The following is a 27,569-nucleotide window of genomic DNA, read 5'->3' as shown; positions in this document are numbered from 1 at the left end:
TTATGTTATTTTAAAAATAATAAAATGATGGTTTTGCTTGTTTTCGATTCAGAGGGTTGCACACTAGCTAGACAGGCCCTGTTTCTACCCTTTCAGGCGTCATCAGTAGCTTTCCAAAGTGTGCCCACCTCTGAACCGAAAAATAGCTCCACCATCATTTTAAAGGGAATCTGAAAAATAATTCAAATTTCCCATCAGACGCGATACAGCGACATCTACTAAAAAATTGAAGAATCTCAGATGCAGAATCCACCAATTTAATAAATTAAAATGGTAGAAAACTGAGATCCTTCGTGTTTGAAAGTTCTTACTGGTACATCCTCAATCTGCGACTTTTTCAATTAATAAGACAGCAGACGACGAATATAGAAAACGAAAGGGAAACGATCACATTTCGCTTTCATTCGTCTAGGAAAAACGGGCAGCAGAGGAACTTTCAGTACTCAAATCCGAGTAATAGGAAATAAAAATAATAAAATGATGGTTTTGCTTGTTTTCGATTCAGAGGGTTGCACACTAGCTAGACAGGCCCTGTTTCTACCCTTTCAGGCGTCATCAGTAGCTTTCCAAAGTGTGCCCACCTCTGAACCGAAAAATAGCTCCACCATCATTTTAAAGGGAATCTGAAAAATAATTCAAATTTCCCATCAGACGCGATACAGCGACATCTACTAAAAAATTGAAGAATCTCAGATGCAGAATCCACCAATTTAATAAATTAAAATGGTAGAAAACTGAGAATTATTTTTCAGATTCCCTTTAAAATGATGGTGGAGCTATTTTTCGGTTCAGAGGTGGGCACACTTTGGAAAGCTACTGATGACGCCTGAAAGGGTAGAAACAGGGCCTGTCTAGCTAGTGTGCAACCCTCTGAATCGAAAACAAGCAAAACCATCATTTTATTATTTTTATTTCCTATTACTCGGATTTGAGTACTGAAAGTTCCTCTGCTGCCCGTTTTTCCTAGACGAATGAAAGCGAAATGTGATCGTTTCCCTTTCGTTTTCTATATTCGTCGTCTGCTGTCTTATTAATTGAAAAAGTCGCAGATTGAGGATGTACCAGTAAGAACTTTCAAACACGAAGGATCTCAGTTTTCTACCATTTTAATTTATTAAATTGGTGGATTCTGCATCTGAGATTCTTCAATTTTTTAGTAGATGTCGCTGTATCGCGTCTGATGGGAAATTTGAATTATTTTTCAGATTCCCTTTAAAATGATGGTGGAGCTATTTTTCGGTTCAGAGGTGGGCACACTTTGGAAAGCTACTGATGACGCCTGAAAGGGTAGAAACAGGGCCTGTCTAGCTAGTGTGCAACCCTCTGAATCGAAAACAAGCAAAACCATCATTTTATTATTTTTATTTCCTATTACTCGGATTTGAGTACTGAAAGTTCCTCTGCTGCCCGTTTTTCCTAGACGAATGAAAGCGAAATGTGATCGTTTCCCTTTCGTTTTCTATATTCGTCGTCTGCTGTCTTATTAATTGAAAAAGTCGCAGATTGAGGATGTACCAGTAAGAACTTTCAAACACGAAGGATCTCAGTTTTCTACCATTTTAATTTATTAAATTGGTGGATTCTGCATCTGAGATTCTTCAATTTTTTAGTAGATGTCGCTGTATCGCGTCTTATGGGAAATTTGAATTATTTTTCAGATTCCCTTTAAAATGATGGTGGAGCTATTTTTCGGTTCAGAGGTGGGCACACTTTGGAAAGCTACTGATGACGCCAGAAAGGGTAGAAACAGGGCCTGTCTAGCTAGTGTGCAACCCTCTGAATCGAAAACAAGCAAAACCATCATTTTATTATTTTTATTTCCTATTACTCGGATTTGAGTACTGAAAGTTCCTCTGCTGCCCGTTTTTCCTAGACGAATGAAAGCGAAATGTGATCGTTTCCCTTTCGTTTTCTATATTCGTCGTCTGCTGTCTTATTAATTGAAAAAGTCGCAGATTGAGGATGTACCAGTAAGAACTTTCAAACACGAAGGATCTCAGTTTTCTACCATTTTAATTTATTAAATTGGTGGATTCTGCATCTGAGATTCTTCAATTTTTTTTATGTTATTTTACTTTGTTTTATTGACGGCTTTATTATTTATATTATGTGAGCGGCCGTGGAGTAACGGCATAATCGCTGGCCTCATACGCCAGTGCACGTGGGTTCGACCCTTCCAAAGACAAACCATTTTCATTTCCAATGACACGAGCCGTCTCACCGTGCTTCGGAGAGCACGTTAAGCCGTCGGTCTCCCTGGGCTAGTGTAATCGGCACTAGTTACTTGAAACAGGGTTAAAGATGTAAATGGCGCCGGAACTGTCCGAAAGGATCTCCCCGGCAAAAATGCCATACGATATTATTATTATACTTTGTTTTATTTAATTTTATTTATACAAATATTTTATCTATTTTAACTTTTAATTTTATATATTTATTATCGTAGGTACCGTAATTTTATCCGTACAAAAATTTTTTTATATACGTTTTCCATTATTTATCATAAGGAAGTCTATTTACGTATTAATTTATGATGAATAAGGAAGAGAGTGAGTGTGACTAAATGAAAACATGAATGCTTGGAGTTACTCGTAACTGCCGACTGGTATCTTCTTGATAGTTTCATGCTGGATGGGGGGCACCCCGGTTGCCTCACCCGCACATGGGTTGCACGGGACGGTCGTCTTCACTGGCCGGTCTTTTGCGAGGTGTGTGTGGGACGGGGCAGCTAGGTGGTTACTTGATCTGCGGAACGCACGCGAAAAGTGCCAGAGGGGATTTGGGAGTAAGGTCGACGGGTAAGTGTCTATGCTCGCTAAGAATGGTCCCAGACCCATCAGCTGGAGAAAGAGGGGGTGATTTTAGTTGGTAGGCGATCCGGCACAATGAAGCGTGGCGGATTGAATCCATCACACCTGGGACACCTTCCCAGACGGTATTTAGAAGATTCTCACCTCCCAAAAAAAATAATAACCAAAAGATAATCCCAAAAGATAACAAAATCCTGGAAAGGGTAAAACACTTTCGATATCTTGGTAGCTGGATTGACTGCAGAGTTGAAAGCGATGAGGAAATTTCGTCCAGAATAGAACTTGCACGAAAAAGCTTTATTAGTTGGCGTTGTTTATTGTGCAATAGAAGTTTGTCATTGACCACATGTCTAAGTGTATAGAAGTGCCACGTCTGGTCCGTTTTGTTCTATGGATGTTAAAACTGGACAACGAAAATAAAAAATCTTAACAAATTAGAAGCGTTCGAGTTGCGGTGCTACCGTTTCATGCTCAGAATCCTGTGGACAGCACACATATCTAACCTACGTGTGCTAGAGATCATGCACAAATAGCTAGAATTGATTAACTTAATAAAAATGAGAAAGGTTCGGTATTTATTTTATTTATTAAGCGCAACAGGCTTTGTAGGCCTAGGGCTAAAATGTTTACATTTCTGATTACATAAATAATATAATAAATAACTTAATATAAATATTGAATGGGTTGCATATGTGAGTCCATATTAAATATAGTAATGAAACACAGACTTACTCACAATCATTTAATTATACTTTGACGACCGGTTTCGATCTCTACAATATACAGATCATCTTCAGGTCGGCGTTACAAGTAGTTAAATGCTACAATAAGAGAAAACTTGTGTTAGACCAGTGTCTGATTGAAGAGATGTTAATAGAAAGCAAAATTTAAAAATTTTTTATAAAATTTTTTGAAATAAAGGTTTGCAACTGTTGACATTTCAGAATATTGGTATATACAAAGTCAAACCTATGAGTAAAAATGCTCATAGGCATGTATGTGCAAATGGGTGCATACAGTTTGAATTTGTTGAGATTAAAATTTTTAACCATTAAAAAACAAAATAAACATAAACTGACTTAAATATGCTTCCAAATTCAAAGTAGTAATAATAAAAGAGATAGTAATATTGTTCTAATCTACTTACATGCCGTTACAAGGATTGCGTTGCAACTTAGTTGTTGTCATATTAGTACGTCCAAATTATGCTAATTGGTTTGTTGGGATAGTGATAGGGTAAACAGACATGTTACGTAGGTTAAAACACAGTAAGATTTCAAATTTGGAATTGATCCTAAAGGAAGATGCGTATGTAAAACGGGTGATGTTTTGTTCGAATGGAGAAAGACAATGCTCCAGGAGTTGCGTATTAATTGTAGCAAAGTATGAAATGTTATTCTAGGATCTTGTACAAATGTGATGGTCTAGGCTCGTAGATGTTATACGATGCGGGCAGAGGTCAAAGTATAGGACATGACAAATAGGAAATTGTTGTCATAAATTAATACAATTTAAGATATGTTGTTCTCAGTAAATTAACTGAGGGATGTCATAAGTATAATAATATCATAATATTATGAAGTAGTAAGTGCCATACACTATGAAACTATGGAGTGTATAGAAATAAAGGGAAACTAGTTAGTTAAATGAAAAAATTATTATCAAAACATCGGTTAAGAAACTGTAAATTGAAAAATTTCAAAAAGGTAAGAAATTGATAAAATTAAAGAATATTTTGTTTGAGCTATTGTATAATGGGATATGTACAAAGAAAAAGAAAGAAACGAAATCTTAATGGAAGGGTGTAGGCACTTACTTGAGAATAGTTTTTAACTAAATAAATAAATTAACACATAACACATAGGGTTTAAAAGCACAAAGACATAACAATTATTGGTAAAAGGTTTTTTAAGGGAGGTAGCACTACATTTCCCCAATTACTATTTAACTTAGTTTTTACTTCCTAAATTGAAGTCTAGTTTTTGTGTTTTCAAGAGGGAATATTGACAGTGTAGACAGATGTAGGTTATCTGAAATGTCAAAACACTTCTTCTCAAATGTTGTACAGTAATTGTCTATTTTAATTAAATCTCTTAGTAACATAAAGTATACAGCATTTTCAAATTTTACAAAAAAGATAGTTGTTAATTTATAGCATTAATAACAAAATCTAAACTATATGTGTAACCACTATTGTGAAAAAATGTTGTAACAATAATAAAAGTACATGATTAAAAGATAACAGATGTATTATTCTACATTAGTATTCAAGTAGAGAAGAATTAAAGTAGAGAAGAAGTGTTGAGTTTAAGTGTAAGTAGGCAGTGCATAATCTAACGTACAAGCATATCACCTGTTGCATAATTGTAGATGAGTAAGATAAATTGATTAGCCTAGTCTATTTAAATTTAGTAAATGAAAACAGATATAAAACGTGAAAGTTATAACAAAGAAAAAGAAAAAGAAAAATAAAAGAAAGTTGGTTGGTAGTATTGTTAATATTGCAGTCGTGGCAATGCCACGTCAACGAGGTCAAAGGAAGCGGAATGTTTAATGACAGGTGTGTAGAGGGAGGTAGGGGGGGGTTTTAATTTAAAAGAGAACCTAAAGTTTGTTTAAATCCTATTTGTATTTAAGTATTGGTGCCAACCAACTTCCTCATGCGCCATAAATGGTAAGTTATAAATTTAAAGTATTTAATAGATTAAAAGGTTTTGATAACTTGTACAAAATGATCATGCACTTCCATATCGGAACTTATTAAATTTATAAAGCTATAATATAAAATGTGTAGTCTTAGTGAATTACAAATAATTTAGGGTGACATTTTTATATTGAGAAACACGTGTTTAATGTTTAAGAATATTGCACTGATCAGACTCCGTATTAAATGTTCAAACGGTCAGGCAACTATGAGATATTAACAGAATGAGCTCAAATGCCATACCAGCAAATTTTCTGACATTTTAAAAATTTTAAAAATGTCAGAAAATTTGCTGGTATGGCATTTGAGCTCATTCTGTTAATATCTCATAGTTGCCTGACCGTTTGAACATTTAATACGGAGTCTGATCAGTGCAATATTCTTAAACATTAAACACGTGTTTCTCAATATAAAAATGTCACCCTAAATTATTTGTAATTCACTAAGACTACACATTTTATATTATAGCTTTATAAATTTAATAAGTTCCGATATGGAAGTGCATGATCATTTTGTACAAGTTATCAAAACCTTTTAATCTATTAAATACTTTAAATTTATAACTTACCATTTATGGCGCATGAGGAAGTTGGTTGGCACCAATACTTAAATACAAATAGGATTTAAACAAACTTTAGGTTCTCTTTTAAATTAAAACCCCCCCCTACCTCCCTCTACACACCTGTCATTAAACATTCCGCTTCCTTTGACCTCGTTGACGTGGCATTGCCACGACTGCAATATTAACAATACTACCAACCAACTTTCTTTTATTTTTCTTTTTCTTTTTCTTTGTTATAACTTTCACGTTTTATATCTGTTTTCATTTACTAAATTTAAATAGACTAGGCTAATCAATTTATCTTACTCATCTACAATTATGCAACAGGTGATATGCTTGTACGTTAGATTATGCACTGCCTACTTACACTTAAACTCAACACTTCTTCTCTACTTTAATTCTTCTCTACTTGAATACTAATGTAGAATAATACATCTGTTATCTTTTAATCATGTACTTTTATTATTGTTACAACATTTTTTCACAATAGTGGTTACACATATAGTTTAGATTTTGTTATTAATGCTATAAATTAACAACTATCTTTTTTGTAAAATTTGAAAATGCTGTATACTTTATGTTACTAAGAGATTTAATTAAAATAGACAATTACTGTACAACATTTGAGAAGAAGTGTTTTGACATTTCAGATAACCTACATCTGTCTACACTGTCAATATTCCCTCTTGAAAACACAAAAACTAGACTTCAATTTAGGAAGTAAAAACTAAGTTAAATAGTAATTGGGGAAATGTAGTGCTACCTCCCTTAAAAAACCTTTTACCAATAATTGTTATGTCTTTGTGCTTTTAAACCCTATGTGTTATGTGTTAATTTATTTATTTAGTTAAAAACTATTCTCAAGTAAGTGCCTACACCCTTCCATTAAGATTTCGTTTCTTTCTTTTTCTTTGTACATATCCCATTATACAATAGCTCAAACAAAATATTCTTTAATTTTATCAATTTCTTACCTTTTTGAAATTTTTCAATTTACAGTTTCTTAACCGATGTTTTGATAATAATTTTTTCATTTAACTAACTAGTTTCCCTTTATTTCTATACACTCCATAGTTTCATAGTGTATGGCACTTACTACTTCATAATATTATGATATTATTATACTTATGACATCCCTCAGTTAATTTACTGAGAACAACATATCTTAAATTGTATTAATTTATGACAACAATTTCCTATTTGTCATGTCCTATACTTTGACCTCTGCCCGCATCGTATAACATCTACGAGCCTAGACCATCACATTTGTACAAGATCCTAGAATAACATTTCATACTTTGCTACAATTAATACGCAACTCCTGGAGCATTGTCTTTCTCCATTCGAACAAAACATCACCCGTTTTACATACGCATCTTCCTTCAGGATCAATTCCAAATTTGAAATCTTACTGTGTTTTAACCTACGTAACATGTCTGTTTACCCTATCACTATCCCAACAAACCAATTAGCATAATTTGGACGTACTAATATGACAACAACTAAGTTGCAACGCAATCCTTGTAACGGCATGTAAGTAGATTAGAACAATATTACTATCTCTTTTATTATTACTACTTTGAATTTGGAAGCATATTTAAGTCAGTTTATGTTTATTTTGTTTTTTAATGGTTAAAAATTTTAATCTCAACAAATTCAAACTGTATGCACCCATTTGCACATACATGCCTATGAGCATTTTTACTCATAGGTTTGACTTTGTATATACCAATATTCTGAAATGTCAACAGTTGCAAACCTTTATTTCAAAAAATTTTATAAAAAATTTTTAAATTTTGCTTTCTATTAACATCTCTTCAATCAGACACTGGTCTAACACAAGTTTTCTCTTATTGTAGCATTTAACTACTTGTAACGCCGACCTGAAGATGATCTGTATATTGTAGAGATCGAAACCGGTCGTCAAAGTATAATTAAATGATTGTGAGTAAGTCTGTGTTTCATTACTATATTTAACTTAATATAACTTACATAACTTATAAAACTTAAAAATTTTATTTAATTACACTTCAGTCTTTTTATACACTCCTTCAACACCTCTCTCCATCTCCTTCTGTCCAATGCTATTTTTTTTCCATCTGCCAATGTTACTTTTCTTCAAGTCTTCATACACACTGTCCTTCCATCTTTTCCTTTGCCTGCCTTTCCTCCTCTTTTGTATTGGTCTTCGTGAAAGTACCATTTTTGGCATTCGTTTACTTCCCATTCTCTCGATGTGCCCCAAGTATCGTATTCTCTGTGCTTTGATCGTCGTCGTGATCGTTGGCTCTTGATATAGTTCTTCCAATTCTTTATTGGTTCTTCTTCTCCACTGACCTTCTATTTTCACACCTCCATATATTGCTCTTTGCATTTTTCTCTCCCATCTTTCTAAAAGGTCTGTTTCTGACTTTTTGAGCACCCATGTTTCGCATGCGTATGTTACTGTAGGTCTGATAACAGTCTTATAAATTCTTATTTTTGTTTTTCTTGATACGTATTTGGATTTCAATAATGTGCGTAATGCTCCATATTTTTTATTTCCTTTGGCTATTCTTGCCTTTATCTCCCCTTCTTGACCATTTTCATCTATTTTGGCTCCCAGGTAAATAATTTCTTCGGCTCTTTTGAACGAGTATGTTTTTTCTCCATCTATTTGTACTATGATGTTATTCTCTTTTTCTTTTTGGATCTCTCCCATTATCATATACTTTGTCTTCTCTTCATTTATTTTAAGTCCGAATTTTTTTGCTTCTGTTATTATGTTTTTCATTAACTTTTGTAGTTCTTTTTTGCTTGTTGCTAATAGCGTCAGATCATCTGCAAATGCTATGCATTGGTGGCCGTTTTTAAATATCGTTTCTTGCATGTTTATTCTGCTTTTCCTGATTATTCCTTCCAATGTTAGATTGAATGCCGTTGTTGATAGTGGGTCTCCTTGTCGTAATCCTTCCTTGGTTTCAAACTTTTTGGATGTATATCCTTTCCAAGCTATTTCGTTTGTTGTGTTTTCCATCGTCATCTTTACTATCCTGACAATTTTACTTGGTATCCCCAATTCTTTCATCAGTTCGTACATCTACTGTCTGTTTACTGTGTCGTAAGCCTGCTTAAAGTCTATGAACAAAGCATATAGTACTGTTTTATGTTCGTAACAGGTAGTCTGTATTTCTTTTAAGGCAAATATTTGGTCAGTCGTTGATCTGTTGTTTCTTAAACCTGCCTGGTATTCTCCCAGTATTTTTTCCGAATATTGACTTAGCCTTTTTCTTATACTTTGTGCCAAGATTTTGTAAACTATTTCTAATAGTGCGATGCCTCTGTAGTTTTCGCATAGCATTCTATCACCTTTTTATGTATAGGACATATCCTTGCTATGGTCCATTCTTCTGGCATTTTTTCTACTTCCCATATTCTTTTTATCAGGTCATATATCTCTTTCTGTAGTCTTTTCCCTCCTGATTTTATCATTTCGGCCGATATTTCTGTTATTCCTGGGCTTTTGTTATTTTTCAAGCTCCTTATTTCGTTCTTTATTTCTTGTTCTGTGGGTATTTCTATTGCTATCTGGTCATCTTCAATTTCATGGTTTGTTTCATTTTGTACTTCGCTCTTATTTAGCAGTTCTGTGAAATAGTTTTGCCAGTTTCCCATTATTTTTCCGGCTCATTTAGCAGCATCCCTTTATCATCTCTCATATATGGGTTGTTTTTTTGATATCCTCTTTCCATTTTATTTACTTCCTGGTAGAATGAGCTTATTTCTTTTTTTTTTGAAATTTTTCTTCTATTTCTTTCAGTTTGTTCTCGTTGTATTTTCTCTTTTTGCTTCTACATTTTCTTTTTATGATTTTTCTCAGTTCTCTGTATTCTTCTCTAGTGCTTTCTTCGTCATTTGTGAGATTTTTGAGTCTTACCTTTCTTATTGCTTCTGCTACTTCTTGACATTCTTCATCATACCAATCTTTTGGTTTGTGTTTTCTTTTGGTTTTCGCTAGGATTGCTTTACTTGTGTTCAAGATTGCTTCTTTTATATTTTCCCATTGTTTGTCGGGGTTTGACGTTTCTTGTTCCCTGATTAGTCTGTTGGTTATTCCCTGTTCATACTTCTTCTGTGTGTTGTTATCTTTTAGTAGTCCTATGTTGAATTGTTTTCCAATTTTTTTTTGTTTTATTGTTTTTCTTTATGTTATGCTCGATTTTGTATTCTGCTCTCACCAAGTAGTGGTCCGAGTTACAGTCCGCTCCTCTCATGCTCTTTACATGTATTACATTGTTTGCATGTTTCTTTTCTATTAAAATATGGTCTATCTGATTTACTGTCTTTTTATCGGGGGAAATCCACGTTCCCTTATATATATCTTTTCGGCGTAATTGTGTGCTTCTTATCACCATTTGCCTTTCTGTTGCAAAGCCTATTATTCTTTGGCCATTATCGTTCGACACCTCATGCTTACTATATTTCCCTATTATGTGCTCGTATATATTCTCTTTCCCGACTTTGGCGTTGCAGTCTCCCATTATTATTTTGATGTCAAACCCTGGTAATTTATCATATTCTCTTTCCAATTGCTCGTAGAATTCATCTTTTTCTTCTTCTGTGGCATCTTCAAGCGGTGCGTGTACATTTATTATACTTATGTTTTGTTTGTCCCCTTTTAATCTGATTGTACATAATCTATCTGATATTGGTTGGAATGCCATTACTCTTTCCTTCCATTTTCGCTGTATTATAAAACCTGTCCCTAACCTTCTGGTTTCTCCCCCGCTTTTAAAAAATACCACGTCTTTTTTTTCTACTATTTCTGTTTCCAATTGGTTTGTCTCTTGTAAAGCTATTATTTCTACATTATATCTTTTAATTTCTCTAATTAATTCTTTGAGTTTTCCTGTTTCGTATGTGCCTCTTACATTCCATGTACCCAAGTTGACTTTAGTTTTCTTTTTGTTATTTTTACTTATTGCCTTGTCCATTGCCTGCGTCGTTTCCGTCTCATTTATTTCTGTTGCAAACTGTCTCTTGTCATTTTTCGGCTTTTCTTTTTTATTGCTGCCTTGATTTGTTTTATTTCCATTGTTCGTAATCCTCTTCTTTGCATTTTTCGTGGTCATTTGTTTCCTTTCATTGCTGTTGCTTAGTTTTTTGCTTTTGTCTCTATCACCATCATTTGGTTCTTTCCATCCCAGCGCCATATTTCATGATCGGCATATATTTTCTTATACCCTACTTTTACTTTTCTCCCTTCGTTTCTTAGTTCTTGCGCTTTTTGTCTGACACGTTTCTGTGCAATTCTGTCGTTCTTTGATAAGGTCATCGTTGATATAAACTAGACCTTATTCTCGATTTCTCAATTTAGTTTTGTTTCGCATGATTTTTCTTTTATCTTCTTCCTTTTCAAGCTCAACCAAACAAACTTTTTCTCCTAACTTCAGAGCCTTCTCTATTTGTACATCTACTTCTATTTCTGTCTGCATAAAATTTTTCATTGCATGCTTTAGGATATCTGATCCATTTGTATCTATATTCAAACCCTGTATAATTATATTTTTTCGCCTTTTTTGATTTTCTAAACTTTCAAGCCGTTCTTCTATTTGATAAACTGCCTGTTTTAGTTTCGTGTTTTCTTCTCTTAATGTTATATTCTCCTGTCGTAGCTCTCTTATTTCATCTCTATATTCTTTCTGTTCTCTACGCATCTCGCTAAGTTCTCTTGATTGTTCCTCGATTTTTAAACTTACTCCTGCCATCATTTCCATAATTTTTTGTACATTCTCCTCCATTTTCTCCTTTCTGTAGGAGGGAGATCTGCTTATTTTTCGACTTTTGTTAAAAGCCCGTTCCAATTTTTCCTCTTTTCTCTTCTTGTCGTTTTCGTCTGTCGTAGTACCGTCACTTTCTATTCGAAATAGCTCTTCGTATTTTTATCTTCTCTGCTCATTACAACTGGTTCGTTTCACTGCGATAAAGATCTCGTTCGGACTATCTCCTCAGAAACTTAACCTTTCTCAGTGTAACGTCTTACTTTTTTTTTCTTTTTTTTTTGATAAAATTATATTGAGCAGTATATACTATTTCGATCCTCCCTAGTTACAGGACTTCCCTGTCGACTTAACAACACCGCGATCCAATCGAAGAAGGTTCCACTTCGAATATCGTAATATCGATGACGTTTTGTTTGCTTATGTGTTACGCTTACCTTTTATTTTTGCCAATTTGGAGCATAATTTCAATATTTAGTCTATTATTTTTCGTTCTGCGCAAAGATTACTCACTTAACTTCACACTTTATGCGTTTGCTATAATTGATTTACTCTGCATTTCGCGAAAAACGGGTTTAATGCAGGAGCAAAATACAATTAATATTCACACACTTAGCGCTACGTTGCCAAGTGCCACGTCTGGTCCGTTTTGTTCTATGGATGTGAAAACTGGACAACGAAAATAAAAAATCTTAAAAAATTAGAAGCGTTCGAGTTGCGGTGCTACCGTTTCATGTTCAGAATCCTGTGGACAGCACACATATCTAACCTACGTGTGCTAGAGATCATGCACAAATAGCTAGAATTGATTAACTTAATAAAAATGAGAAAGGTTCAATACAATGAGAAAAATTTCATCAGATTGTTAATACGACGATAGCCTACACTTGAAAACAAGCACGGCAGACAAAGAAGAAGAAGACTATGACGGTATTACATATATCATATCGAAAGTTGCTGTTATTTCATCCTCATATTATTACTTTGCCTTGCAACTTCCCTTGCTGCATATTATGTAAAATATAATATGGGAGATAACACATGCCTATCCAACTCTGGCATTTAATTTAAAATTGTTGATATGTACGTTGCAAACTCTTACATTTTTCCTTATTCACACAACTCACACATAGTTTATACATTTTAAAGTAGATGACTTTAAAATGGTATCTATTGTCAATATTTTTGAAAATGTCTATCTAGAGAAAAATCAAAGATTCTGCTGTTGTTATTCAAACCAATTTCCCCGGCAAACTGTAGTTAAATATGGTTACCAACATCAACATTAAGGTGATACAGTAACGATCAACAGGTAGCCAAAACGCGTTCCAAGATTGCGGCTGTAATTTTGAATATTTTTTTGAGATATTTGGCACACGTATTCGTAATATAATCAAGAATGGCGGTACAGAGCCCAATTTGAAAAATATATTAATATGTGGAAATTACTTTGTACTTAAATACAATATTAAAAAAAAACGAGCCTGTACCGCCATTAAGAAGAATAAAAAATACACTGTCTTCAAATAAACTTTTTTATCCGATGCCTAGATTTTGTGTCATTTTGGAACTACTAATGAAATAAAAAATTTTAGTAGTTCCAAAATGACACAAAATCTAGTGTATTTTTTTGTTCTTCTTAATGGTGGAACAGGCTCTTTTTTTAATATTGTATTTAATTACAGAGTAATTTCCACATAATAATATATTTTTCAAATTGGGCTCTGCACCGCCATTCTTTATTATTTTACGAATACGTGTGCCAAATATCTCGAAAAAATATTCAAAATTAAAGCCGCAATCTTGGAACGCGTTTTCGCTACCTGTTGATCGGTACTGTTTCCTCTTAAAGGAAGAAAACAATAAAAAGAAAATATCACTATTAGTAAGTTAATAATATATCGAGGATGCGTAATTAATCTATAAATTCATGTTTTAAAATCGTCTATTAGCAAATTACATTTCTTATATCGGAAAAGATTAATTTATACTGGTTTATGTAAATTTTGTAAATTGTCTGGTGAAACTGCTGCTATCAAACCAAGTTTTTTATTTTTGTGTTTGAATACAAGTTTAAAATTTTTAGCGCTTAGCTTAATTAGATCAGAAATTATCCAATTAGATTAAGTCGACATGGGTTTATTACTAAACGTGTTCAAAGCCTTAATGGTTTTGAGATTTTTCACTGAGTACGGCCCTGCAAATCGTGTTCAAATGGTAAGCAATGCATAAAATTAGTTTTAAACAAGTCAATTTCAGTTAATCAGAAATAATAATCAATTTTTATATAATAGTCACGAGTTGTTACATACTCATAGAAGCTGATTTCAAATTAGGTAAGTTGTTATACTGAACTTGTTTGTGTATAACGGTTTTTTGTCGCTTCTTCAACAATTAGTTTAGATAAAAGATGCGGTGATGGAATAATTTCTACGCTTTACCAACAATTATTATCAATAGGTAATCATCAAAGAAACAGACACGAAAAAGAAAAAAGTTGAAGAAACAGCCCTCATCCTACTTAAGCAAGAAGAATATGTAGCAACACCATCAGCAGAACGTAGCAGGCTTTGGTTGCCAATACTAAAAGAAGAAGTCGGGGAACAAAGAATCACTGGCGAAGCGTCCATGTAACCACTGTTACCATTGGTAACAGTTAAAAATCTTGCAAATAAATATTTTATGACTACTATGAAATAATTTAATTTATATTTTTTACCAACAGAAATATTTGTTAATACGTAGTACCTACCTAATTCAGTAAATAGCCAAATAGACGCACGAAAATATTGGCGAGATTACATGTGAATACATTTGAATCCGTTGCACGTTATTATACTCCGTTACCACTTCTAGTTCTGGTAACGAAAGATGATTCTCGCTATCGCTCGGGACTGAAAATTTTGAAGGAATGACGGCTCCAGAGACGGCGCGGGCACGCTGTGTATATCAGTATTGTAACCATTTTACAATCTGGTAACGTTAGTTTAGTAGCTATTCGTGCATTTGAACATGAAGAATGTTGCTGCGTAATCGATCAACTACTTGAAAAGTCATTATCCTTGTATATTTTTTTTTATATAATTTTGAAGAAAAAAATGAAATAATTGAAAATAGAAGATTTTACTGCCTTACTAATAAAACACTCGTATTCTAAGGTTATTCCGTATTTATATCTAGAATAGTTATCCTAGGTATAAGGTAGATATAATACGAAAATAATTTGTTACCAATAAACTCGGTATAAGTTAGTTATAAGTATTCCCACTTTATTCCGAAATAATAGTTTGGCAACGGCGCAATCTTCTACACAATTGCATAAAACAACGATATATTGGGTGAAATATGTCAATTTTGACTTTTATCTACAACTGAGAAGCCAAATTCCGTCATTTTTCGTACTTTGTATTTTCTGCTATATTTTAATAAATCGGTATTTCGTATGTTGTATGTTTAGTTTGAGTATTTTATAAAATGGCTTCAAATAAAAGAGAACGTTGCATTAAATGGGAAAGTGAAGAAAAAGTAAACAAATTGATTTATTTTACTTATAAATATGTTAATTTCAGCATATTGTGAAGAATATTGTGAGAGATGTTCTACATATTATAGAAAATAAAGACCTTATTTTTCTTGTATATTGGAGGATAAGCCTCCGCTTGTTTGCAATAAGTGAATCACCTACTATTTTTTCTAAAAACCGTACATCATCTTTAGGAAACCGGAATTTTATTCTGCATTCTTTGAAAAGGAATTTATGCTTTCTTTGAAAGTTTTCCTTTTTCCTGTATTTTACATCATGTTAATTAAATTATCAACTTCCTCATTAGCCGTAATACCTCTTAAACACATTTTTTTATTATATGTGTACTCAAAAGACAAATCAAAAAATAATAAATTTTTGTCTCTGATGACTTTGACATTCATAAAATAGGTTATACCAGACTTAAACAAGGGTGTGGGTCGGTATAAACTTGGACTAAATTCTTATACCAAGTATAATCTATACCGAAGTTATTCCATGTTTATTGGTAGTGATTTTGCCTATACTTGATTTATTCTCAGTATAACTTTTATACTTGGTTTATTAGTAACAGTGTTAAAATATAAACACTAGTTTTCAAAATATGTTCTGTTTCCTACTTGTTTATTTTTGATGTTAATTTTATTGTAGAATAATCTGTTTAGTTTGTTTATTATTTATTGTTATACCTATTACATGCATATAATACATGTATACATAATTACATGCATATGATTTGGGAATAGTGATTTGTTTAATTTTATCCCACAGGATTGAAAACAAAAACTTATATTTGGGAGGTTCAAAATAATTTTTATCTACTTTATGTCACATTATGTATAAGTTTTTAGTTTGTGAAAACTGTCATTATAGATAGCAGTGCGTGAAGGGTTTAAAGTGTGCGTGAAGTAACAATGTATTTTAAATGGGATTTACTTTTTCGCACACTTTCAATGGGTTTTTTGGCACACTTTCATATAATCAAGTATCCTTAACTTTCGCGTTGTCATGCCGATGACAATATGAGCAATGACTTACAAGTTACAACAAAATTTTTGACAGTTTTGTGGTTTGAGAGTAGTTAGGATTTTTAAATGTCAAAGTTCTAAAAATTGTAGAATAGAAATGAATTTCAGTGACGAAGAGTTACAGTTTTTTTATTTGTTTATCGTAGATAAAATATTGTATGAAACTGTGCGTGAAGTACTTTTTGCGAACTTACGCGATGTATAGCACTCGCTCCGTTGTTGCTCGTGCTCTAAATATCGCGTGCGTTCGCAAAAAGCATACTTCACGAACTGTTTCATAAATAACTATTTTTCAATAAGATTTTTTTACATCTAGTTTTGGTAACACTTTAGAAAAAGTCACGCTTCGCCACTGCACAGAACTTCAAGGGATAAATGAAGTCGAAGAACAAATCATACACATATAAACATTAACATACACAACAAATTAAAAAAATTAATTTCACCAATCACATCTACGATACAAATTATACAATAAAATTAACACAAATAACACACAAAAATAGTCAGAATTTGATATCATGAGGGCAATAACATCACTTTTAAATAATTTTTTTAACCACACATACTAAATTTACGTGCATATAAATCGGCCCACTTAAAAATTTGGTCATGCTTGATGTCTCGTATTTCCTAATCCTGTTGGCCGATTTAAGTGATTTTTTTAATATGTTAATGCCTGATTCTTTAACAATATCGCTATAATAATATTGTTGCTAAACAGGTAAATTTTTATTGTATACCGGGTGTACGAATCAAACTATGTTTTTTTTCTCAAAGTTCGCATAACTCTGTGAAATATTCTAGCATTTATAAAATACTGAAATTATTAACCAACTCCAGCTTCGGTTTTTCTTAATATTTTGTTTTTTGATTCATTCGTTTATGTTGGGTAATAAAAAAGTTACGTACTTTAACAACTAGACATGTTCTTCATCAATACACGGTGTTTCTAAATAAGTGCGTCAAACTTTAAGGGGTAATTCTGCATGAAAAAATAATGACAGTTTGCTTTATAAACGTATGTTTGCAAATGTTTCGTTTCCGAGATACGGGATGTTGAATTTGTTCTTACAAACTGACGATTTATTTACTGCTCTAAAACCAGTTGAGATATGCAAATGAAATTTGGTAGGTTTTAAGATATAGTTATTGCCGATTTTTTGACATGAAATTAAGAATTTTATATTTACCATTAGCGTGCATACAGGTAATATTATCGGTGATATTACCCGTATGCGTGCTAATGGTGAATATTAAATTATTAGTTGTATGTCAAAAAATGTGCAATAACTACGTCTTAAAACCCACCAAATTTCATTTGCATATCTCAACCGGTTTTAAAACAATAAATAAATTGTCAGTTTGTAAGAAAAAAATCAACATCCCGTATCTCGGAAACGAAACATTTGCAAACTGTCATTCTTTTTTCATGCAGAATTACCCCTTAAAGTTTGTCGCACTTATTTAGAAACACCGTGTATTGATGAAGAACATGTCTAGTTGTTAAAGCACCTAACTTTTTTATTATCCAACATAAACCAATGAATCAAAAAACAAAATATTAAGAAAACCTGAAGCTGGAGTAGGGTATTAATTTCAGTATTTTATAAATGCTAGAATATTCCACAGGGTGATGCGAACTTTGAGAAAAAAGCACAGTTTGATTCGTACACCCGGTATACGGTGCCGGATTTTGTTCATGGACCGCCGGGGGCTAAGCATACTATACCGCCACTCTCCAGTAGGTATAGATGCGTCTGAGGTTAACAATTCATTAAAACTGTTTTAATATTATTAGGTAATTTATTACAAATATACAAAAAGCCACAAAGACACAAACTCACTACTTAGAAAGTAAATTAACATAATTATTTACAAACAAATTTTCCTGGACTTCCTACTTGCAAACAGGTCGATGATTTTTATTAAAATCTAATTTTGTAAACATATTAATATTTAAAACAGCGAACGAATTTAATCTTTCTTCCGTCATCGTATTTCTCAAATAATTTTTGACCCGTTTTAAAGTAGAAAATGATCTTCACCAGTTGCGTTAGTAACCATCAACGATAAGAAGATTCTTAGTGCTATTTCTACGTTTGGGGAGGTTACGATTATATTATTTTTATGCAAAGCTCCATCACAAAAGTAGCACTGTGAGTTGATCTTTCGCATACTTAATGAATTTCTTGAAATTAAATTTTTAAGATGTTCTAAATGAACGACTGATTTTTCATGACTGTCACATTTTTCTTTAGCCTTTTTCCAGTCGTCAAATCCAGTACAAAAGGGAAAAGTGCAATTTTCGCTTGAAAAAAATCGACAATATAACCAAATTAAAGAGCCTGTGCTTTTAGAATAAACTAACCAGTCACGCCGAATTTTTTCACCATTCTGTAAAACTTTGTAGAATAGTGATTTAGTGCAGTACCTGTTTTGTTCTCGTATTTTTCTTTTTGAAGATTCAAAGTTTAAAGAATTAAGATCCTGTGTTTTGAATTCTTTCAGCACTTCATCTACACAATTTCTTAGCCAGAATTTTGGATCTTGTAAATCAACCGATTAACACTCGACTAGAATTTGACGTTCAGGAGAACTCTTTTCAGGATGTAACTCGATATCACAAAGTGGGTCTGAATTTGCTGTGGATGAATCATCTCGACGTGATGAAGATCCTGCTGCAAATTTTATTTTATTAAAAAAGTAACTAAAACAGTCAAATAAACCTACCTTCTAAAACATCTGAAACTGTTGTAATTGGATCGTCTTCTTGAAAAGAAGTGCTCGTTGGTACACTATCTTGTCTGGATTTGGTAAAAAAAGCTGAATCTTGGTTTTTTAATACTGCATTTAATTTTTGTTGTTTTTCTAACTTTTGTCGCTTTCAAAATGCACCTCCTTCCTTTCCGCTCATTTTTTAGAAACATCACTAAAACACTTCACTAATAATAAATAAGTAATAAGTTTATTACCATGCTATTTCGGAAAATCAACTCCATAAATTTGAAATATCCACATATAGAATTAAAACATGATGGGAGCGACGTACCGCTTTATCAAAATTTACCGCCGGGGGCTAATAGTCCCATAGCCCCCCACCTTAATCCGGCACTGCCGATATACAATAACAATTTACCTGTTTAGCAACAATATTATTACAGCAATATTGTTAAAGAATCAGGCTATAACATACTAAAAAATTACTTAATCGGCCAATAGGTTTAGAAAATACGAGACATCAAAAATGACCAAATTTTTAAGTGGGCCGATTTCTATGCACGTAAGTTTAGTTTGTTCAATAAGTCTTGCGGTTCGATAAGGAAGGGCGTTGCTACTAGCATAATTTTTTTTGTTATGTTGGTACATTCTTCATATGAACGTATGTGAAGTTTTATTTCAATCTGTCAATTCATTATTTTTTTAGAAGCCATTTAGTATCGATGTGTCACAGTATTTTTTACAATGGAAATAATCAAGTATTGGGCAGTGATTGCATTTTTATTTTTGGAAGGATGAAAGGCAAAGGAAATTTATGAACGAAAGTTAAAAGTGTATAAGGACTATTCGCCTTCAATCATTACTGTAGAAAGTGAGTTGCTCAATTTAAACGTGGTTGTTCAAGCATTGCAGACGATCCACGTCAAAGACGCCCAAAAACAGGAAGACCACCACAAATCGTAGAAAAAACACAGGATATGGTATTGGAAACTCGTCGAGTAATACTCGGAGAGATAGAAGTGGATTTTGTGCGTGATAAGTAATATGGAAACACTATACGGGAATATGTTGAATTAGTTGTGTACATGACTTTCAGTAACGGCCGGAAACCAGAGTGGGGGCCGAGGGTAGTTTTAAGGGGTCAAAGTCGCGGTTTTTATTATTTTTTTGTGACGCTCATGATCGAGATAGTGCACCAAAATTTAGGAATAAGTAGGTCATGACGTAACTAAGTAAAATCTCTAGGGTCGGAACGCTGCGTGGCCGACAAAGGGGTGGGGGTAGGGGTGAATATAAAAAATATAAAAGGTTTTTTGGGACGTTCGTGATTGAGATAGTGGACCAAAATTTGGGAATAAGTAGACCATGACTTAGCTAAGTAAAATCCCCAGAGCCGGAAACCAGAGTGGGGGACGAGGGTCGTTATAAGTGTCAAAGTCGCCGTTTTTATTATTTTTTTTTGTGACGCTAAAATTTGGAAATAAGTAGGTCATGACATAACTAAGTAAAATCTTCAGGGGTGGCACGCTGCGTGGCCGACAAAGGGGCGGGGCAGGGGTGAATACAAAAAATATAAGGGGTTTTTTGCGACGTTCGTGATTGAGAGAGTGCATCAAAATATAGGAATAAGTAGACCATGACATAACTAAGTAAAATCTTCAGAGCCGGAAACCCGAGGTAGGGGACGAGCGTAGTTAGAAGGGGTCAAAATCGCCGTTTTTATTAGTTTTTTGTGACGCTCATGATCGAGATAGTGCACCAAAATTTGGGAATAAGTAAGTCATGAGGTAAATAAGTACAATCTCCAGGGGTGGAACGCTGCGTGGCCGATAAAGGGGTGGGGGTAGGTGAGAATATAAAAAATATAAGGGGTTTTTTGCGACGTGCTAGATTGAGATAGTGCACCAAAATTTGGGAATAAGTAGAGCATGACTTAGCTAAGTCAAATCCCCAGAGCCGGAATCCAGAGTTAGGGATGAGGGTAGTTTTAAGGGGTCAAAATCGCAGTGTATATTATTTTTTTTTGTGACCCGGCACAACATTTGTCCCCCACGCAGCGTTCGGCTCCTGGAGATTTTACTTAGTAATGTTATGATCTACTTATTCCCAAATTTTGGTGCATCTCGATCACGAACGGCAAAAAAACTCCCATATATTTTTATACTCACCCCTGCCTACCACCCCTTTGTACCCCAAGCATCGTTCCGCCCCTGTAGATTTTACTTAGTTACCTCATGACCTACTTACTCTCAAATTTTGGTGCATTATCTCCATCATGAGCGCCACAAAAAAAAATAATAAAAACCGCGACTTTTACCCCATATAACTACCCTCGTCCGCCACTCTGGTTTCCGCCTCTGGGGATATTACTTAGTTAGGTCATGGTCTACTTATTTCAAAATTTTGGTGCACTATCTCAATCACGAACGTCGCAAAAACACCCTTATATTTTTTTATATTCACCCCTGCCTTATCCCTTTGTCGGCCACGCAGCGTGCCACCCCTAAAGATTTTACTTAGTTACGTCATGACCTACTTATTCCCAAATTTTGGTGCACTATCTCGATCATGAGCGTCACAAAAAAAAAATAATAAAAAACGGGATTTTGGTCCCTTATAACTACCTTCCTCCCCCACTCTGGTTTCCGGCTCTGGGGATTTTACTTATTTATGTCATGGTCTACTTATACCCAAATTTTGGTGCACTATCTCAATCACGAACGTCGCAAAAAACCACTTATATTTTTTATATTCACCCCTACCCCCACCCCTTTGTCGGCCAAGCAGCGTTGCGCCCCTAGAGATTTTACTTAGGTACGTCATGACCTACTTATTCCCAAATTTTGGTGCACTATCTCGATCATGAGCGTCATAAAAAAAATAATAAAAACCGCGACTTTGAAAACCGCGACTTTGAAAACCGCGAATTTGACCCCTTATAACTACCCTCGGCCCCCACTCTGGTTTCCGGCCGTTGGTGAAAGTCATGTAAACAACTAATTCAACATATCCCCGTATAGTTTTTCCATACTACTTATCACGCACAAAATCCGCTCCCAGCTCTTAGACTATAACTGAAAATGATTTAGTAGAATCTCTAGGCATCTCATTCGGCAGCGTAAGCAATATTTTGACCGAAGTTATTGGGTTCCAAAAAGCTGTGGTCACAATGAGTGCCGCATTTGCTGACAACGGACCACAAACACATTCGAATGCGACTTTCTCAGCAATATTTAGGGCGTTTTCGAAAGGATAAAGTAGATTTTGTGCGTCGATTCATCACAATGGATGAGACTTGGTCTATCACCATGATCCTGAATCAAAACAAAAGGTTAAAAAGTGGTAGAATGTGGTTTTTCGGCTCCAAAAAGAGTTTGTGTCCAGAAATCGACCCAAGAAGATTTTAGCATCAGTTTTTTGGATGTGAGAGAAATTTCTTTTGTGGATTACTTGCAAACTGATAAAACAATAAATTCTGGATATTATGGTAACCATTTAGTCCAGCTGAAGGAAAAAATCGTAAAAAAAGACCCGGTTTGCAAAAGAAAAAATCCTTTCTCATCAGGACAATGCATTGTGTTTTATGAGAATTTTACCAATGGCTGAAATCCTTGAATTAAAGTTCGAATTGTGAGAGCATAAAAAAAGTATTACTCATATTTGACTCCTAGCGACTTCCATTTGTTTCAATAACTAAAAAAATATGCGTGGAAAGCGTTTTTCATCAAATGATGAGTATCTCCTATATAACGGGTCTACCCCAAAATCCTGACAGCCAAAATCCCGACACGCCAGAATCCCGACAGGCCAAAATCCCGACAGGCCAAAATCCCGACAGGCCAAAATTCCGACAGGCCAGAATCGGAATCCCGACAGGTTTGATAAGTTTCTTTTTAACATAATATACATAATTACATTTATTTCTTGTTTTTGTTTATGGCCATATGTTTTTTATTTTTTGTTACTAAACAAAAGTATTTACCTACCATTATATGAACTAATTTTCTAAATAAAATTTCTGACATGGGTATATGAGTTAAATTATTTTTTTTGCCAATATATAGTCCAATAATATATTTATAATCAAATCCTGAATTCAAGTTTACTTTCATATACTTAATAGATATTATCATGTCACATACAACCTTCCATTGCAGTAAGTATAGCTTTTATATTATAAAATGAAGTGTTTAAATAATTTTTTCTTTTAAAATACATAATAATTTACATGTCGGGATTTTGGCCTGTCGGGATTCTGGCGTGTCGGGATTCTGGCGTGTCGGTGTATTGGCCGTCTGGATTTTGGCTGTCGGGATTTTGGCTGTCAGGATTTTGGGCGGCACCGATTTCAAATACATACAACATGAAATACAAATGAGCTTTGTCATATAAACTGCTCTATTGGGTTAATTTTTAAACAGGTTATAAAGGTAAAAGTTTAATGCCTGGTTGCACCAACAGATCGTAAGCTTAAGACGTGACTTATGCTTAAATATAAGTGTAAATCTTTACTATATAAGCTGAGTTGCGCTAAGCTGGAGCTTAACATCTGTTCGTGCAACCAGGCATAAGTGATGAATATTTCATGATTTTATTATGTTCTGAAAATTATACGGAGAAAGGCTTTTTCATATACGTAAGTAAATTAACTCCAAATACCTCTTTCAGTGAATGCAAATTTAATTTCAGAATAATAGAAAAATATCTACTTACAACATCCTCTTTCGTCACTTCCGTCTGGGCAGTCCCAATGTCCATCACACCTTTTGGATTTTTGAATACAGACGCGACCGATTCCACAGTGAAGATGGCTTTTAGGGCAGTAACTGCACGATTTTTCATCGGCAACATCTTGACAATCAATAACGCCATCACATATACGCGGTGAAAGTGCCTTTGACTGAAGTTCTTCTACACAACCTGTAATGAAGAAGATTTTTTAAGTTTAAAACAAAGAGAAATGTAAAGGACAGAAATACCTACTATTTATCTAGGTAAAAATCCAATTAATTTTTTTTTTCTAGTACTCAAAATGTGAGTAAAACTGAAGTAACGAAAGCCAGATTAAGGTTTAATTTGTTTCAGGAGCTACCACCATCCGTTGATATATGTTTCTGTCTTTTGGAGTCCTCAGAACGGCCTGTGGAAAACAGTACAGCACTGGCCCTTCTGAGGACCTCAAAAGGAAAAAATATATGTTAACGGATGGTGGTAGCCCCTAAAACAAATTAAATCTTAAGGTGTCTCTCATTTTTTTAGTTTTACTCAGATATCGGACTCCCACAAATTTATGAATTTTGAGATAGAAATGCCCTTCGTTTCTGAGATGCAGACTTTAAAATTACCATTAAAAATAGTTAAGGCATATTTTTGCGCCACTGTAGCAACCTTGTATTATCTTTTAAATCTTCTCTGTATTTTTGAACAAAAAAGTATATCATCTTTTGTAAAGTCATCATTAAGTTAGACTTATCACAAATGCATTGGCATTTTTTGGGTCTTTTTGGTTATTCTAAACAAAAAAGGTCTCTTGATATTGTTCTTTAAAGTTGACAGAGTTAAAAACGATTTAAAATCTGAAAAATTCGAAAATACGCATTTTCAAGGCTTGAAAACTTATATGTTAATTATTATTTTTGAGGTTATCAAGTGTCTAAATTAAAGTTCAAACATTCAGTTTCAAGATTCTGAAGAGCAATCGGTGCATATTTCAATTTAGACCGTTGTTTTTTAATTGTTAATTAGGTATGCGCATCCACTTGATTTTTAGCCGCCTCTGCGCGCCGCACTATATGGTGCGTCTCTCTCGCACTTATACATCCCTAATAGCACACGACGTCCTTTGGACGTCCAAAATAGGTCCATTTTTGGTCCTTACGTCCATGGACTATAAACGGACGTCCTTTGGACGTCCCATGTTGGACGTCCTTCGGAAGGAATAAATATGGACGTCCTTTGGACGTCCCATGTTGGACGTCCTTCAGAAGGAATAAATATGGACGTCCTTTGGACGTCCGACGTTGGACGTCCTTCGGACGGAATAAATATGGACGTCCTTTGGACGTCCGACGTTGAACGTCCTTTGGACGTCCATACTGGACGAAATACGGACGTTTTATGAACGCTTATATATTATATTGGACACATTATACCAATTACGGGATCAAATAGCAAAATAATTCAATAAAATATTAACTTAGGCGTTAACTTTACGTTAATGAAATACAGTCAAACCTGTCAGTAACGGCCACTAAAATGAAAGAACTATTGGCCGATATAGAAAGGTGGCCGTTATTGCCAGTTTTTGTAGTCTAGATATACAGTAAAACTTGTGTTACTGGCCACCTGTACTAACGGCCAGTTTAAAAATTCCCCAAACCAATTATATCTAGACTACAAAAACTGGCAATACCGGTCACCTTTCTATATCGGCCAATAGCTTTTTCATTTTTAGTGGCCGTTACTGACAAGTTTTACAGTAATTGGTTTGGGGAATTTTTAAACTGGCCGTTAGTACAGGTGGCCGGTGTTTGCAGGGGGCCGGTAACACAGGTTTTACTGTAGTTTAAATCGAAAAGATTAAATCTTAATTCAAAATTGTATATACAATTATTACAATTATAAACTATAGTTTAATATCCAAAACATGTTTTTGATTTTATGTAATGTAAAGAAAATCTTATTTGTAAATTATTGGTTACAATGTTTAACAATAGGAAATATTCAAGAATAAATAAAATAAAAGTTTAATCCTAACAACACAAAACATTCCAGGAATGTAGGTACTACCGTTCTATTCCGTGAACATCTATCTGATTAAATTATGGGTGGAAAGTTACCAGAAGATATAAATGTCTTCCTGGAGGGGTAAAATTTTCCATTACAAGATTTTAAGAGAGGCCATTTACTGTTCAATTTGCGTTCATTTTCAAATTTGCCGCGCGAATATCTATGTAGCGTCGCGTGGTCATTGGTCATCACATTTCATATATTTCATTTTCGTTATAACCGATAACCTAAAAATTTAGTAAAGATTTTGATTGGAAAAAAATGCATCGATAAGGGGGTGTGGGAAATGGAAGAAATTAGTGGCTTTTTTGCTGTACTGTCTACTAGTTTTTGCTCTGGGCTCTGGCTGGATCTCTTGTTTAAACAATTTTGTAAGTATTATAAAATCCGTTTTCAATTATCTTTATTCTTTATGAAATGAATCATTTATGCATGCATATTATTACCTGTAAATAGTATCTATTTCTTTTGATTTTTAATTGTAAAGAATAGAAAAATTACCCTTCATTTTTTTAATTTTTTTTAGAATCAGCTGAAAGTGGTCTACAAAAAAAACCAAGAAGGAAATGTATAGCCTTGTGGCTATGAAAGGCAAAAGAGAGATATAAAAAGTGTATTGGCTAGTTGGAAGAAAGTCCACATTGTCCATGCATAATAAGTTATTACTTTATCAACAAATATCAAGAAGATAGCAGGAAGTCACGAGCAACACGAGCAATTGAACAACTTCATAAGTTCAAGAATATCGAGGAAATCCAGCTCCTCGATACTACTGGGCAAACTAGAAGATTGAAGAGGACAAAGCCTTTTGAACTAGTTTGAGTGATAGGTGATAGTGAAAAACGGAGCATAGTGCTTGTGTGCTGTGCCTGTGTATGTTAGAATAGTGCACGATCTTGTTAGATTAGATAAGAGACGCTATGGGGTAAGCTCTTCATTTTAAGAAACAGTAGTAATTTAGGTTAAATTAAAATTGCTCATTGGTCAGTTATGACCAGATTGTTTTTTTATGTTTGGCAAAAAGGACTTAAGTCAGAATTGCACATTGATAATGTTTTGATGATTTCTGGACCAGAAAAAAACTGTTGTAGATGTAAACTGTATGTACAGTAGAATCTACTACAGTACTATAGAAATCATCAAAACATTATCGATGTGCAATTCTGACTTAAGCCCTTTTTCCCAAACATCAGAGAATTGTAATGTACAATAATTCTCCTATCTGCTTTTTCATGAATTTTGTAGGAGACGAAAAACCATTTTTAGAAATATATGAAAACAGGAGGTGACTATAAAAAAAGTTTTTAGTCTCTCTTACAAGACTCATGAAAAAACAAATCGGAGGTATGTCACATCTGTGACTATATCCAGGGAATGTCTAAAAAATATACTTTGATGTCCCAAGAACCAAATATAACCTACAGTCCATCTAATTTACTTACTGTTGCACGTCATTATCTACGCCAGAGATCTAAGTTGACATAGTTGCCAAAGTATAAAAAGATCCTGAACACATTTTAAATAAAATATATCACATAATTATTGTAAACGTGGATTATACAACAAAACAAATTAATATTCAATGTAAATAAGTAAAAACTTAAGAAATAGAGAACAAGAATTAAGTTATAATCTTTTAAGATTTGCAGTGCAAGCGTTTTTGCACTGCATTG

General features: G+C 33.9%; 1 protein-coding gene across 3 annotated transcripts in view; it reads right to left on the bottom strand.

Annotated features, from left to right (window-relative positions):
* Window positions 1–27,569, bottom strand: part of LOC126888063 (atrial natriuretic peptide-converting enzyme) — a 331,414-nt gene that overhangs the window by 75,506 nt on the left and 228,339 nt on the right. For all 3 annotated transcript variants that reach the window (XM_050656080.1, XM_050656081.1, XM_050656082.1), the window contains one exon: window positions 23,821–24,027. In XM_050656080.1, the coding sequence (XP_050512037.1) occupies window positions 23,821–24,027 (207 nt within the window). The remainder of the gene's footprint in view (window positions 1–23,820; window positions 24,028–27,569) is intronic.

The sequence above is a fragment of the Diabrotica virgifera genome, chromosome 7 (genome assembly GCF_917563875.1).
Source record: "Diabrotica virgifera virgifera chromosome 7, PGI_DIABVI_V3a".
Classification (NCBI taxonomy): domain Eukaryota; kingdom Metazoa; phylum Arthropoda; class Insecta; order Coleoptera; family Chrysomelidae; genus Diabrotica; species Diabrotica virgifera.
This window is presented reverse-complemented; position numbering and strand designations above follow the sequence as displayed.